Source organism: Macrosteles quadrilineatus, unplaced genomic scaffold (assembly GCF_028750875.1).
Source record: "Macrosteles quadrilineatus isolate MER2022 unplaced genomic scaffold, UCM_ALF_1.0 Scaffold_142__1_contigs__length_272657, whole genome shotgun sequence".
NCBI classification, from domain to species: domain Eukaryota; kingdom Metazoa; phylum Arthropoda; class Insecta; order Hemiptera; family Cicadellidae; genus Macrosteles; species Macrosteles quadrilineatus.
Genome location: NW_026542735.1, coordinates 186,530 through 203,359, shown reverse-complemented (window position 1 = coordinate 203,359; position 16,830 = coordinate 186,530). Strand labels below are relative to the sequence as shown.

At 37.6% G+C, this 16,830-nt stretch overlaps 1 protein-coding gene across 1 annotated transcript in view; it reads left to right on the top strand.

Annotated features, from left to right (window-relative positions):
* The window catches only part of LOC128982159 (bridge-like lipid transfer protein family member 1), an 86,066-nt gene that overhangs the window by 49,461 nt on the left and 19,775 nt on the right, over positions 1-16,830 (top strand). The window contains exons 35-51 of the mRNA XM_054401217.1: positions 972-1,218; positions 1,711-1,922; positions 2,596-2,709; positions 3,428-3,707; positions 5,413-5,609; positions 6,558-6,790; positions 7,012-7,134; positions 7,982-8,128; positions 8,599-8,718; positions 9,147-9,329; positions 10,986-11,199; positions 11,711-11,915; positions 12,167-12,401; positions 12,612-12,721; positions 13,637-13,810; positions 15,055-15,232; positions 16,661-16,758. Coding sequence (XP_054257192.1) covers positions 972-1,218; positions 1,711-1,922; positions 2,596-2,709; positions 3,428-3,707; positions 5,413-5,609; positions 6,558-6,790; positions 7,012-7,134; positions 7,982-8,128; positions 8,599-8,718; positions 9,147-9,329; positions 10,986-11,199; positions 11,711-11,915; positions 12,167-12,401; positions 12,612-12,721; positions 13,637-13,810; positions 15,055-15,232; positions 16,661-16,758 — 3,070 coding nt within the window. The remainder of the gene's footprint in view (positions 1-971; positions 1,219-1,710; positions 1,923-2,595; positions 2,710-3,427; positions 3,708-5,412; positions 5,610-6,557; positions 6,791-7,011; positions 7,135-7,981; positions 8,129-8,598; positions 8,719-9,146; positions 9,330-10,985; positions 11,200-11,710; positions 11,916-12,166; positions 12,402-12,611; positions 12,722-13,636; positions 13,811-15,054; positions 15,233-16,660; positions 16,759-16,830) is intronic.

Genomic DNA, 16,830 nt, shown 5'->3' with positions numbered 1-16,830 from the left:
CATTTTTTAGTATAATTTCGTGTTGAGGACACTCGCGCGCCGGTTGTCTGAGACTGAATTCTGACTGTCTGACATCTTGAAATGTAGATTGTATTGTGTTGTGCAATATCATCTGCCTGCAGAGAGAACAGCTGAAAATAAACTTTAGCTGTTTTGAACTAAATAGTGTGCTAAGTTGGTTACTAAAGTTGTTAGCGTGATTACAAAACTAATAGATATCAAATAAATAAATGTTAAAATAAAATATCCATCCCTGTCGGCTGTCGGTATCGGCGGAATCGGGCGAAATCAATGTTTGGCAATCGATTCTTGATACCGATATTCCTAGTATCGGCAATGTCCGAGTATCGGTGGTAGCGATAATTGACACTTCCCTATCTAAAACTCATTTTGGAGTCCTGAATTAGTTTTAAATATGCATCGGGACGTAATCGTTGCATCGGTCTTTTCCGATGCATCGAGGCCAAATCGATGCATCGTGATTTTGATGCATGCTGAATCGAATCACGATTTGATGCATCGAATCGAATCGAAATTTCGATGCATTTTCAATGCATCGCACACCCCTAAATATGACTAATCTAGGCTAATTAGCCTTGCCTTATGAATTGTTTAACGTGATTAGTCACAGTGTTTTGACACTACTGTATCATCTTCAAGTAACGCAATACAATAACATAATTTTTTTTACTTAAATTGGAGGTGTCAATGTATCTGATAAATAAATTATATTTTTGTATTGTCTATACATGGTGATGTTTGCACCTAGTATGGTGATCCATTTTGTGATTAATGTCACTGAGGAATTATTGAAATGAGGTTAACAGCCTATATTAGTCAAACAATTCAATCAGGGGCTATACAGATACTTCATACCTTGGATTTCAAGGATTAAAATTGCCTACTACATCTTAAACAAAGTTATTTATGTGTCGTAAATCGCTTTGTATACACAATTTCATAACTTACAGAGGATTCAGCTGACTGCTACGACACCGACCAACTGCGCCGTCCGACTAGAGACTGGCGCAGTCGACTTCCAACTGTCCAACAGAGTACAGAATGTGTCCGGCGCAGCGCAGCCCAACGCTGCACTGAAGATATTCGGCAAAGCTCAGGTCGATGTGAACCTGAGTTTGGGTCAGCTGATCAAGAATGTTCTCTTTGAGGAGGCCGAACCTGAGTTTCAACAGTTTGCCTTCTTCAAGACTAGAATCGGTGAGTTTCTTGTGTATGTATGTTGGAATATTGGCCTACTGTGTGGTTACTTTCATTGGATGTTTTGTAGTTAAATTGTTTTATTGGTAAAAAAAATTTATTACTGTAACAAAATTTTTGTTGTGGATGTAATCCCTATTTTTTTATTTATGCTATCATTACCTCCCCATGGTTGTCCACGAGGCTTAAATTGGTCCAGTTTAAATTCTGTTTGTATCAATTAGCAAGTAAAGAGTAGCAATTCATTACAAATTAGCTTTCTTACAATTTAATCAGTCAAATCTCAACTCAACCTTTATTGAATTTTCTTCCCTCGCTGTGTGTTTATTCCCTCTACGTCTCAGTTATATCAACACAGGATTAACGTTAACTGCTTGGCTCTTTTACATTTTTTAAAGTCATGTTACCCTTAAAAAAAAATTTCAATAGTGTCCATCTTAAAAAAAAAAAAATTAAACAGACACAACATGTTGCAACATCTGTGGGTTTCAGGCCTTCGTAATGCGTTCCAAGGGGAGATGGTGGGTCCAGGCAGTGATGATAAAGAGGTCGTACTGATCACACTCAAGCGGCCGCTGATCTACATACAACCGATGGCTGTGGACAAGGCGATCCTGGTGTGGCTCAACTATAAGAACGCCTACGAGTACTGGGCCGAACAGAGGTCTAGTTTGAACAAAGAAGTGCTCACTGCCACCCAGCAGGTAACTTGCATCAAATGGTTAAGTCGTAGTTTACAGTGATGTCTTTATGTGCACACTGACAATTTGTGTCCAGATTATGAGAGTGTTTGGTGTTTTTGGAGGTAAAATTGCATTTGAAATACAAGATACAAGAATTGTGCAGGCTTAAATTTGTTTACAGAATCCTTGGAGCCTAGCCGTTCTATCTCATCTAACGATTACAAAACTACAAAGAAAATTTCTTATCACATAGTGTCCTAGATATTTGAATTGCAATCATTTTGGGGTTAGAAAAAATATTTTGAGATTGTAAATAGCCCTTCAGCGGCTGTTTGAAATTAACATTGCTTTTAAGGCAGGTAAATCCAAGATGACCGTTAGCCTACAAGGACTCCCTTGAAAAACCATAACAAGATTACAATGAAAATTTCTAATTACTTTGGTATTCTAACTAATTTTTGGGATGATAAATGACTCTTCAGCAGCTGTTTGAAATTAATCCAAGATGGCCACTAGCCTCCAAGAACTCATAATCTAAATCTCAGTACACTATAACCTTTTATTTATATTTGTAACACTTCTAAAGAATGCTTTTGGAAAGAGAAATTATTGTAGTCTAGTAGATTGTGTCAGATGAGTGTAGTGTGACGATTTTCTGTTTGCAGGTGTTTGAAAATATGCCTTTTGTTTACAGGTGTTTGAAAAGATGCCATTTGAGAAACTGAGCACTCCCCATCTGGGGACTTTGTTTCTTCAACTCACCGTAGAAGACATGGGAATCTGTGTTCCTCTCAACCCGTTGCCACCGGTTAGTTTTGTTTTTATTCTCTTACTCACCTTGATAATGTTATACCAATTACATAATCTTGCCTGAACTTAATTTTCTATCTATGGACCAAGTCTAATGGATGGAGTCTAAATTTTAGGATTGGTTTTGTTCTGAAGAAATATTGTTAGTCTTATGAATATAACATGTGTTAGGATTGAGTTATGAGAACAAGGCTACTAACAAAACATCTTATTTGTGCAAAATAAACAGGTGAAAATATTGTATTTCAACTATTGCCGAAAACTCATCTTGCTCTAAAATAGCTTCTAGGCATGACCTGTTATCTGCTTGTAGCAGTAACATTATATTCAAAAAATTATTAGTATCATTATCATAAACTAATGTGTATGTAGTGTATTTAAATTTTAAGATCTTCATAAAACCATCCAAACTTTATAAATAATCTTACTGGCTTATTATTAGGCCTAAAGAAAACTATCTCTTTTTCAACCACACACCTTCCTTGAAAATGCTGTCAGCGACAGTGTAATATTCTAAAGTTTTGTGTTTATTATACCAGTTTTCACACTTCTCCGTTCAGATAAATCTGTTATCCTCACTAAAAACCCTGAAACCCTAAGCTCTTGTGCTCCTTACATCCAAACAACTATCATACTAACAACTAAACAAATTTATTGTTTAGTGCTTACCAAATAATTTTGTCACTGTCACTATCAAATCCAACACTTGTCTGTAGCCCACGTGGGGTGTCGGTCGTCAGCTGTTCATGGAGAACGAGTCTTGTGCTGCTGTAGTGGTAACACTGGAGTCCACCAGTATCTCGGCCTGCAGCTCCGGCTCGCTGGTCAGCAAGGGCAGGTTCGTAGGATTGTGTCTGCGGTTCGCCGACGACTTTGAGACGTCCCTGGACGACTGGAAGCCCAACACCTCCGAGGCCGCAATGAACCTGTGTGTGGTGTCGGAGGGAACATACGAGGTGTGCAGCAGGACCATAGCGGCTCAGAAGATGGATATTGGTGAGTACGGGTAGTTTTAGCGTACTCTGATGAGTTTTAGATGTATTTTGTAGGTCTTAATATGATTTTTGACAGTTATATATAATGGCCAATAATTCAATTCGAAACATCTTTATTCGTACTTGCACAACATATGGTAGAATAAATGACATCAACATTGTATATCTAACTATCACCCAATCTCAAACATCTCACAAAAACCTTTGACGATAAAAATATACAACTTTATAAAAATAAAGTGCGTAATTTGCCTTTCATAATATTATTTATTTTTCACCTATTACTTCCTTGTTAAGAACTTTTAAGCCGGGTCAAGTTATATACGTATTAGCAGTTCAGACGATGGTACATAAATAACCATCTTACCACTATCAGTAGTTTATTACCAAGTTACTATATTATTTTGTGATGCTCGGTGTTAATATGAGACAGTTATTTTATATGATCGTTTAAAAATACCCAGAGTTCAGATAATGTAAATAATAGTATATTCTCAGTAATCTATTACCCAGGGTAATAGGTGAATTAACTAATAACATTTAACTATCCCATTGTTGATCCCATTACGTAAATAACGCCAACCTCTATAATATATATATAGATTTAAAAATTATTATAAAGTTAAAAAAACATTAGTTAGTTGTTAAAAACAACTACTTTTATTAGTTTCAGGTATGAACGGAACTCTTGAATTCAAAAAGAAAACCCTATTTCTGTATAGCTCCTACATCAATAATGATACCTGTTGGGCACAGTAAAGAGTTACGGTTGCGTCTGAATCTTTGAAGGCGTTTGAAATTAACTCTGTATTTTAATCATTAATTTAGTTTTTCCCCTCCAAAAATCAGGTACGGATAATTCTGATTTGGATAAACCAGACATTGCTGTAACTATATGTTTCTAGACTTTATGACAAAGTTGGTCAAAGTTATGAGACACATATTGTTACTATAAGGTTTTCTGTATTTTATTATTTCATAGACCATTTCATAGTTGTTAGAAAAACGTAGCGGCTTTGGTTATTTTCTTGCCAACATCTAGTGCAGAGTTTTCCTAAGTGGGGTCCGCAGCCCCCTAGGGCAAGCAATTTTTTGGGGGACCGCAAAAAAATTTTAATGACATTTATTTTTAATCACTCACACCAAAAGTGCCTATTTCTGAAAATAACAGTTTTGATTTGTTTGGTTGTTTGTTTGTTGGTTATTTATTTTGTTTACCTATTCCTTGGCCTATTATAAATAAGTCATCTTTTAAAATTATCAATTCAAAATAAAAATTAAGGGGTCATGGGGGTGGTTAATAGGGGCTGGGGGTAATTGTAGGGGGTCCGCATTACATACATAATTAATGGGGGTCCTTGAGTAGGTGAAGTTTGAAAACCCCTGATATAGTGCATCTGTGTAATTTTTTTTGTTTTATGATTATACTACACAGGTCTAGTTTTCTTCATGTTTTAAAGGGGGTTGGTCTTTAGTTGATTGGGCTTTTAATAAATTATCCTGTCTATTGAAGCAGCTGGTCTCAGTCAGTAACAAAAGTTACTAAAATACATTTCACTCAATTGAATTCTAAACTCATCCTTAACTCACAGGATGGTTGTTTCCCACTATCATTACCTTTACCAGGTTAACATATTTTCTTTGACTTATATTTAACAATCCTCACCAAAAAAACATCCATGTAAAAAAATCTGTTTTCGTTACAGAGAACGCCAAGTGGTTTCTGAACGTCCAGTGGGCTATGGAAGGAGTAGATATCCATCTTGACGTCAACATTGGCAAGCAGTTGTCAGCCCTGGGCCATACTCTGACTACACTCACCTCCGTGCAGGAGGACGATGCTGCCAACCCGAGCTACGACAGCGACGACGCAGACACTAACGACAATGCCGACAACAGTCAGGTGTGAAAACAAGACAGATATTTATTTGGTTTTTGATTCAACAGAATGTATTTTTCCTTTTAAAATTTCTATTATATTGTTTACGTCAGTGGCATTTCGTATTAAAGAAGCTCAAACATTGTTAAGGAAAACCAATCCTAACACTTCAAATGTTTTTTGATATGCCACTAAACTAGCTTATTAAACTTATCGAAATTATCACCACCATTTTTTCTTGTGCTCTGGGTTAGCTACATACTCTTTAAAGTGATGGTTCTTTTCAACTAATTTTGTATTAAAATGGCTCACAATTAATTACTGTGTGCTATTCGTACACCCAAAAGCTTTATTAGATGATCAGTCCTAGATTAACATTACAATTTTATATTTTACTTCTGGTTTATTATCAGTAATTACTTCTAGTCTCCTCCAACTATCTCTTGATGTACTTTTGATCTCCCCACAGGTTTTTTGCAAAGGGATACCCCTTTGCAAATACCCTAACAGATACCCTTTTCACTATTGGTTTTACTTATTGTTCAACTTATTGTTTTGTTTAATATCTGATTTGTTTACACTTTGTAAGTCATTTTTGTATGGTCTTATTAACATTTATCTTGCCAAGTGATTTGGAGTAGCCGAGTGATTATGCTTACATTTAGATCCAAAGGTTCGTGGTCCAACCCTGAGCAACATTATTTTTGGATCCAGATTTAATGTGTCTTTGGGCTAACAATATAATTCTATATGGTATAATAAAAGACCAGTATTAGATATTAGATTGATATAGTTCGGCCGCTTAGAAGACGACCTGCGCGCTAATGCTAAACCAATGCTGGAGGAGGTCGTTTTCTAAGCGGCCGACCTATAACAAGGTCCTTTGGATTGTAACATGATTTTGATAATTTCCTTGCAAAAATCATAAAAATGCTATCCAACAATGTTTTCTCATTCTGTCTTATGTTGCAGGAAAGCATTCTTTTGCGAAGAGGTAAGCACTTCACATGCGACAGTCTCCCAGCGTTTGCCTTGGATCCTTCGCTGGACTCTAAGAGCCGATCCAAACTGATTGAAAAGGAAATGTACGAACAAGCGAAAATCATCAACGACTTACGAGCCCTCGGTGCTTCACACGGCACCATTGAATCCGAAATGAAACGATTACGTGAACTGGAGGCTATGGTTTTCAAGGATTTCAGGAGGTATGATTTGTGTAACTTTTCCTCAATAAATATATTTTTTTTCAAAAAGATTTGGGTTTATTGAAAAAAATTGACAATGTCTATACATTTTTTATATCTATTACCAACTTGGTTCTTGCACAGTGCTTTATAACAATTGTGAATATTATCATAGGACAACTATTACATCATTTATATCAAAATACCAAACGTATGATACCTAACAATTTAATCTTTTTCAGGGACATGATTCAAAAGCTTCGAAGACAAAGTGTGAAATCTTCAAACAAAAACAAAACAACATTCAGGTCGCGATCGTTCATTGTGCCGTCGCCTACATTGGAACATCATATTGAGATTGACAGGTACTGCCTTGACATTGCTAATCTCCATTACAATCAGAGATAGTGTTGTTCTTTTTAGAAATGGACAATTAGTGATTTTTAAATTTATTTTAGTAGTGTAGCTGAAATTAAGCCTGTGTCACACTACGCTACTTTACTAGCAGCTAGCGAAATAGCAGCTACTAAGTAGCCAATGTGACATAGGCAGTAGCAGCTACTAAGAGTAGCACGCTAGTGAAATTTTACTAGCATGGAAAGTTGAACATGTCCAACTTTCCGTGCTACTAAACTGCGCTAGTGAGTCACGTGACCAACTAGCAGCTATCAAGTAGCGACTGTAGCCCAGTGTGACAGCTTCGATAGCAGACTAGCGGCTACTTGCACCACGTGCTGTCTGCCTGATTTGTTTATACTAGTTCATTTTGAATAATTTCTGAAGTAATCATGAGTGATCCGAAGTGGGGTGGGGGAGATGTGATTAATTTTTTGAACCTGTATAGAAAATATCCGTGTCTTTGGGACATAACCTCTCTTGAGCTAAACTAGTAGTAGCAGCTAGTGAATAGACGCTACCAAAATAAGTGTGACAGGAAAAGTAGCTGCTATTTCAGTAGCTGCTACTAGGTAGCTGCTAGTAAGTAGCCAAGTGTGACACAGGCTTTTACTTAAAAATTGAGTCAAGATGAGTGGTTGTGCTTAACAACTTGGTAGTGAAAACTTTGATTTTTGATGGTCTTTGAAGATGTGTACTTATGTGTTAAAACTGAATGTCAATATTCAAAAGCACCGAAAAGTAGAAAAGTTAAATACGTGAGGACAAATAAATATATTATATAAGTTGATTGTTGACATGTTATCGTGTTGATAGCCCTGATGAGACGGCTGCGGCAAGTGTTACGTCAGGCAGTTTTGACAGTTCGCCTCACTCAGGGCCGTCCAGGTCTGCGTCACTGCGGGCCTCGCGTGGTCTGGGCGCTCCCAGGGTAACATTTAGCGATGCCCACAACATCACCAGGTACTTGTATATGAATGTAAATCTTAGCATTTTTTTTGGTACGGTACAAATTTTGTTTAATTGAATAGATTTTGCTGCAACAGCAGTTATTTGGTAATTTAAGTTCGATGACTCTTTCAATAACGCTTGCTTAAATATTCTAATTAAAAAAAAAATCTTGCCTTAGCAATATTGTACTTTTGATTCTTAAACACCCTGAAATATCTTCCTCAACCCACGTATATATCTTGAATACAGTGTCTGAATGTGGGGCGCAAACTGGTCTTATAATAGAGTGCAGGACTTCAGTCCCTAAGGTTAATTAATTGATTATTTATTAACCAGACTCAAATCTTTCTAATGGCTAACGAATTGTTTATCATAGGACCCCAAATGCCTGAAACAATCTGTATACAGTTCTAAGCTAGGTTATAGAGTCCTAAGATGATAATGTAGGATGTAAAATTGTTTGATCTGTATGTGTTATTTAGACAAGCCTCGTTCCCCAGTGCGAGCTCGGAGCTGAGTCTACCCGTGGATGATTGGCCGTCAGACGGACTGAGGTCGTCTTTGTCAGCTCACAAGGGTAGTTACGACTCCACAGACGGCAGGTAAGGCTACTTACAACTTTCAACACCTTTGGAAAAAAAAATAGTATATTTCATTACAAGTACCGAAAGTGAACACGGGAGTACCAAACTTACAGTAACTAATAGGTTATAGCAAGAGCAAGACTATCTTAACTCCGTCTGAAGTTCAAAATTTGTATCAAATGATGCACATCAAAATAAATACACCTAATCACCTATATAAAACATAAAACGGAGCAAAAAAAACTATAGTGCTATTGCTATTATGATTAATTAATTGGTCTTGACGACAGCAGTAGACTCATATAGACCTTTCATTTTAGTATGCGGCGGTTGAAAGTTGTCAGGTTAGGGTTTTCTCAAAAGTGTGTGTTCCTCATGAACGTTTTATAGATTTTAAAAGTGTATACATTTCACGTCATCACTGAGTTCACCCGTGTGTTGTGCAGCACCCTGCTACTGGTAGAGCCAGAGAAGGAGCAGACGACGCAGAGTCTGTTGTTCTCTGCGCCTAGCTGTCAGAAGCCGCTGGAGCCCAACATTGACTTTGAACTGGACGTGAAGGTGTTGATAAACAGCGGCAAGTGTGTGCTGCACACCAAAGACTCGACTAGGGAGGACGAACTCAAGATGTGAGTGTTACAATGATGATTACCTGTGCGGAAAAAATTATATTCTTCAGTTTTAGATATATTTAAATTATATCAGTTTTAGGCATTTGAACCATTGACTATAATCTTACCTGAAAGCAGGCTATACAAGAACAAAAAAGTATGGCATGATTTTGAAGAATTCATAATTATCTTTGCAGCAACAGTCTTAAAATTTTGAGGACTCATGCTCTTCAGAGTAAAAGTATTCTGATTTTGAAACATCAATCAATAAACACACAGAGGAGAAGTGTCGGTGAAATTAGTTTGCGACACGAGGGTCGGTATTGGCATTGGATACTCTACTCATTGACACTTTGCGGCATTCATCACATTTAATTTGTTCATGGATTAATACTACATCTAAATCAATCTTTTTCTCTCAAAAGTGTAGTGTTTTCTCTCACATGGTCTAGTTATAAATTGTTGAGATGGGGACACCTCCTAGGTGTGTATTTTACGGGATTTCCCTTCTCATACACAACGGGAAATGCACGTTCAAAATTTTTACCTGATTTTGTAACATTGTTAGATGACTGTTTAAATACAACAATAATGAAAATAGGCAAGAATATTTACAATCTTTTATTAAAAAACATCAGCATAACATTTTTTTATTAATCACGCCTAACTTATTAAAAATGCCTACGATTAAGAAACATAGTGATATCAGTTAGGATAGAGTTCAACTTATCCCAAAATAAAATAAATCATAAAATGAAAGCAATATTAATTTTTATAAAATAGTTACTTGTTTTGACTTTTTATAGTAATAAAACATTCCTCACACTGCTTACACTTAACAAAACTTCTCAAATGTTATTAAAGTAATGTTATTAAAATAATTAAAGTAATATTTACATTTATAGAATTAATTAAATAAGAACGCCTTCGCAAAGGAAACGCAACTACAACACGCTCCTGTATTGCTGCATTGACTTTCTGCAGGCGTTTTTAATTTTTTTTTTTTTTTTTTTTTTAATTCTCGTCTCGATAAAAATCTCGGTCAAAAAGAAATCTCGTCTCGTGTAACAAGATTTAAAATTTCCCGAAATTTCGAGACTTGACCATCCCTAATTTTAATCCAAATATGAGTGAAGGATGTGTGTAGGATTTTGTGAGATGATCTGTGTAGCTTTGTTACTGACTAAGATCTGCTGTTCATCAGTTAGGATCATTTATTTAAATCCCACTGATAGAGGACAGCTGGGTTCAGTTTCAAAGCTATTAGCTTTTGTCAACATCAAACATTTGGATTACTAGGTTACCACTGTTAACAATTCAGCTACCCAGTTTATGTAGTATGATAGTGCCCACATAGTAGTAGTAGGGTCCAGAAAAAACATTCAATGTTACACTTAAGTAGTGTCTAGCACTAGTCGCTGGTGTGTCCACTACGGCAAAGCTCCCCTCGCTCTTGTGTACTACAACGTTCATGGTGGAGGAAGACCCTGTGCCCTGTGCGATAGGAATTTCTGCACAGTGCTTTCCACACAGGTTCTTCCTTGCTTGTCAGAATAATATTTCCGTCACAACATACCGGAGCTGAAAACGCACGGTCGTTCTATAAGCAAGTTTTCTCTGTACCTTACTTATCTGTGTAGTACCTATAGTCATGCTATCCTTGGACTGTTGCAGGATGAGCCGGATGAAGAAGGAGAGGAGTTGCTCTGGAGGGATGTTTGAGTTCCCAGCAGACGTGAGGGGAAGTCCCAACATGAGTCGGAGGTCGCAGAAGGAGGGTCGTCACCACACCAGTGCCAAACTGAGACATCTCGCACCAGCCAACATGAGCAGTCTGGCACAGCTGGTGGACCTCACCATCTTCCATATACCTGGGCTTGATGTTAAGGTGGGGAATAGCTTGCGTATCTGAAACAGTCAACTGTGCAACTAGTCAGCTTAGTAACACTTAAAAAAAATATATTTTGTCTATATTAAAAAAGGCATTTTGATCAAAAGTTGCAAATTTTGTTAAGGAGCCAAGTTATAAAGCGACACATTCTAAAGCCAAGTTCTAAAGCCATACATCCTATATTGCCAAGTTGTTTTTTTTCCTCTTAGAAAGCATTTAGATTTTCATTTTAGAAATGTTATGAATATAAATTATACAGAAAGTGTAGCAGTTGGTGATGGTTTGGAAAATGAGTATCTAAGTGATGGCCAAATCATGCCAAATGTTGTCAAAGGGTACAAAATATGAGTAATTTTACCTTTATCCTTATAATTGATGATACCTAACAGAATTCATAATATTTTGATTTGTAAATTATTGTTTTTCATAGGTTAGTTTATCTGGCCGAATAAATATCCACCCAGTCCGGTATTATGAATCAGGGTTGATTATTGAACACTTGTGGCAGGTTCACTATGAGTCCAAGACTCTGGTGGAGGACGAGGAGTGTGGAGGCCGCAGAGCTGCGGCTGGCACCAAAAAAGCAAGTTTGTTTGCCTGGACTACTCTCCAGAGTATCCCGGAAGAGACAATCATCTCACCCCACATCCTGGAGTTCCTGGAGCAGACTCTGGAACCAATCCCAGAGACCAAGAGTCCCTTCACATCTCCTGGTGAGTGTTGTGTCAAATCTTTGAGCTGTATTGATATATTGCCTTTTAGCGAATTTCCCATATGGGGAATAGGCTGTTACAGTAGGTCTCAGGATAAGACGTAACCCCGGGACTGACTTACATTTTCGTTTTAGGTCCCCAGAGGCCAAAAACACCATCCGTTCAAATTCATATACGTATCTGTTAGCACAATAACTTGAGAAACAAATTCTCTGATGTTAATGTGAAGTTAATTTATCTATGTTTGCCAGGCCCAGTCAACATGTTCAACATGAGGGATGACTCGGGGCCAGGGGCTTGGGTAAATGCTGCAGGTAATCAGTACGCTTACGCCTCGTTCCCCGTCGACGTCATCGTGTATTTCCACATGCAGCCGTCGACTTTCCGCTTCTCCTGCTTGCCCGTGTCCCGTGTAGAGTGTATGCTGCAACTGCCGTCGCTGGATATCGTCTTTTCCTCAAAACGAGCGGAAACTGACTCTTCAGGGTGAGTAGTTTTTTGCCAAATCTGGTTTTTACGTACCATAAGTATACCCTAATTAAATTATAATGAACTTGATGGATTTTTTATAAATTGTCTATGAAATAAAAGAGGTCTTACTGCTCTACTACCGTTTTGGAATGTGTCTTTCACCTTCTAAATCCAATGCAACCAAATGCAATGCGGATCAACATGTTATTCTTGTGTTGTTTGCAGGTTTGGGGCTGGGTCGGCCGCTCAGTCTGCCATTGGAGGACTTAGCGTGACTGGTTGTTTGGCAGACTTCTCCGTCTACATATTCCATCCTTACGGTGGAAAGAAGTCAGGTGAGTCGGGCGTAGACAGATGGTGACAGAACAAGTTATTCTGTGTATTTTTATAAATGTTTCATTTCCATTAGTGTTATCTTGCAAACTAAGCATTGTTATGGCTGTAGAAAAAAAGTCAGTAGTTATAGGCCTAAATGAGGTTGTAAATACAACGAAATCAATCTACGATGACGGCAGTGTTCTCATATTAGCACCAACTGGTTGTGTTGCTTCTAATGTTAATGGCCAAACAACTAATTCACTCGGCATTCAGATTGGATATATGAAATTTTAATGAACTACAGGGGGAAAACTAAATCTTCAAATTTTGTTTGGAAATTTATGTGTCGTAGTTTTTGTTAAAAAAGTATCTATGTGTGAACATTAAAGCTACTAGCAAGGAATATTCGTCAAACGATTACGTCAAGCCAAACCTGACAACCAAGATGAAGTGTTTGGTAGTCTTATTGTAGGCCTATATTTGTTGGGTCATATTGCAGTTACTACCGGTTCAAGATGGACACTTCACGGGGGTGTCACCCAAATGGACATTTTCACGGCCATTTTTAACTACCTAGCCTATATCTGCACTTACCCTCTATAATTGCATTAGGGGCAAACCCTCAGTCATCTGGCGATGAATATTGACATCAGATATGTTTCTTGTGGTCAAAAAACGTATCGCTGATATTATCTCTCATGCGGGGGGGATTCAATAATTTTAAAACACACAGCAAAGTGTACATGTCAGCTACAAAGCTAAAATGGTGTCATTCTTTTCACTGATAAAGACAATAAGCGGCGAGCCTCCTCATTGCGGCATATACGCGAACTACGGAGCCATACGCAAAAATGAACCTTGTAAGTTAGGCTTTATTTTTTTGACAAAAATACGTACATTTTACAGTAATATACTATTGTTTTTGTTTTCAGGTCTAAAAGAGGCGCAGTGGTCTCCCCTGGCTGACAGTGAGCGGAAAGACTCGCTCAGTGTCAACGTAGAGTTCGTCAAGTTCCATTTGTCTCGTAGTCGCAAGCTGAACATTGACAACAAGAGCTCCAAGTCTCCCGGACCAGACCAGAGCCAGGCCATCATCAGGTTCTCAAGTGAGTTCAGCTTGAAACTAATAAAATTGATAATTTGTCAAGGGTGTTGTCAGATGATGTTAATTAACGTTTGCTATTGCTGTGAACTTGGATCTTCGGTAATTAGGCTAATACTAAGTCCAGACTATGAAACAATTGGGTTGGACATAAATGGAATGCATTTCCCTGGTTGGGTCGGGTAAAATATTTTGGGCCTGAGGCTAAAATTGGGTTGCTTTGGAAAGAATTGATTTAAATTAAAATTAATTGTACAAGGGGTTTTATAGGTACATTACTCTACGTAATATTGCAGTGAAATCGTGAGCATATTGCGGCAAAATCTAGAACATCTGCGGTCACGGCGATATCATTGAGGTCTTCTGCGGACACAGCAAAATCGGGAACATCCCCTGCCCTCAAGGCAATCATTAACATCTCCCGTGGTCATGGCAAAATCTAAAACATCTTCCTCCACGGTCACGGCAATGTCGTTTACTTGTTCAGCAAACATGGCAAAACTGTGACAAGGTCTGCTGGTCCCTGATCATGGCAAAATCAAGATCTGAAACCCGCAGACCCCTACCCCTAACCTGCATCCTAGACACCGACCTAGGACTTATTTCACCCAGCCACTGAAAATGCTAAAACAAGGCAAGGGAAAACATCCAGCATTTAAGTTCATCTGAAATGTGGTTGACAATGACGACAAAAAAATTTTTGGATTGACACACCGGCTGCAAAAGCCAATTTATGAAGATAAAAAAATTTAGTTCTACTAAAATGTGTAATACAATTTTACATGTTATTATCTATATTTAAGGTAGCTTTTCGGCAAGGTTTGGGTCCTACAATATTTTTTTAGCAGGATATTTGTCTTTTAGAAAGTCAATTTCATTCCTATGGAGTGAAATTTCAGGCATTCAAAAAATACAATAGTCAGATCATAAATCCTGGATCAAACTTTAAAATAGTCATAACAATCATTAAATAATATTAGTCTATTATCTAAGCCACCTGACTGCTTTGGTCCCTCCGAAAACCAGAAAAACCCGCTTTTTATCTTTATCAAAATATTTACTGTAGTCACTGTAATGTACTAACGTAATCATAAAATTAATCTTACACACTCTATTGGAATGAAAATCTGTTTTATTTACAACCAAATAATCTTTCCAATTTGTATACAGTAAAACATCCAAGTCCTACAGTAAAATTATAAATTGTCATACCTCTTGCAACTAAAAGATTAACGTGAATGTTTACAGCTATCATAGACATCGGCTCGGCCTCCTTCAAGTACGACATGCGCAGGTTGACAGAGATCCTGGCGTTCCCCAAGGCTTGGTACAGACGCAGTATCGTGCGAAGACTGTTCCTGGGAGACTTCACCACCACTGCTGTGTACAGCGAAGAGGACAGCTCTCCTGATCAGGACATTGATGTGTGAGTTATATTTAGACATTTTATATACTCAAAACGTTCTTTTTTAATGTACATACAATACATTAGGACTGGGGTTTTGTCATTGTTTACATTATAGAAAAAATATTTGACTAAAATAGTACAGTAAAATGTATGTATTATAGCAATACAAATTTTTGTAAATTATAGGTTTGAATATTGTCTGAGTGAGTTAGCTTTACCTACCGATTTAAATTAAATATGGTTTTCAAGACAAACTACGTATCAAAAATTTTTTCGGTAAAAGGATGGTTAGTTATACAATGTCAGTCCCATATATTGTGGGCAGAGTAATTAAAATGTTGTAGTTTGCTTGTTTATGGATATATTTTCGTTGATTCATTTTTTTAAATTTCATACCTAACAATTACAATTTTACTTAAAACACATGTAGTATTACCTTCCTTGTTTTAGCAAACCTAATAGCGTGTTTAACCTAATGCTATTTGAATAGGGAATAAATCTGACATTTTTAAGGGAATTTAAGTAAAATTCCAATCAGGCAAATGGAAATTCGCTTAGTCTGCTGGTTTGCTGATACAGGGGTATTTTATTTATCAGACAGCAGATTTGAGCTAATTCCTTTAGACTTACTAATTATTTTATTAAGAATTTCACAATATTCTCTATCTTAATGCATCTTCATAGATGAATTAGTAAACGATCACAAAACTCTAAACAATAACGATAGCACTTATCAATCAAAGTGATTTACAATGACGCAATATTAGCATTGTTGCGGTGGACAAGACTATACGCACTGAGGTGGAAGATAGCTTTGTCGACAGCATAGCATTGTTTTAGCCTATTGCAAAGTACTGTAGTTGGTAAGTTTGCCATATCCCAGCTGACTTTACCGTACCCCAGCTGACTTTACCGTACCCCAGGTGACTTTACCGTACTCAGGTGACTTCACCGTACTCAGGTGACTTCACCGTACCCCAGGTGACTTTACCGTACCCCAGGTGACTTTACCGTACCCCAGGTGACTTTACCGTACTCAGGTGACTTCACCGTACCCCAGGTGACAGACTTAAACATCACGAAACAACATCTTTACCGTACCCCAGCTGACTTTACTGTACTCCAGGTGACTTTGCCGCACTCCAGCTGACTTTGCCGTACCCCAGCTGATTTTACTGTACCCCAGGTGACTTTACCGTACTCCAGCTGACTTTACCATACCCCAGCTGACCTAATTATAACCCAGGTGACTTTACAGTTACCCCAGCTGACTTTACTGTACCCCGGCTGTTAGTACCATACTCCAGGTGACTTTACCGCTTTCCTGGTGACTTTGCTGGTCCCTTTCTGTTAACGACTTTCTGATCTAAAAATAGAACAAAAAGAAGCTGCTTACTAAAGCCATTTTACTGTGGCGAAAATGTAATTACATTAATGCTGTTTCAGTGAGATCAGTGAGAGCAGTCCCATGCTTGGTCCCAACAGAGAAAAACTACGACTCAACCTGGAGTCAGACCTGGCAAGACATGCTCGCCTTAGATCTGGTAAATGTTTAATTACTTTCTTTATTACCTGGTGATTCAGAAGTTAAGTATGGTATTTAGTTGACATTATAT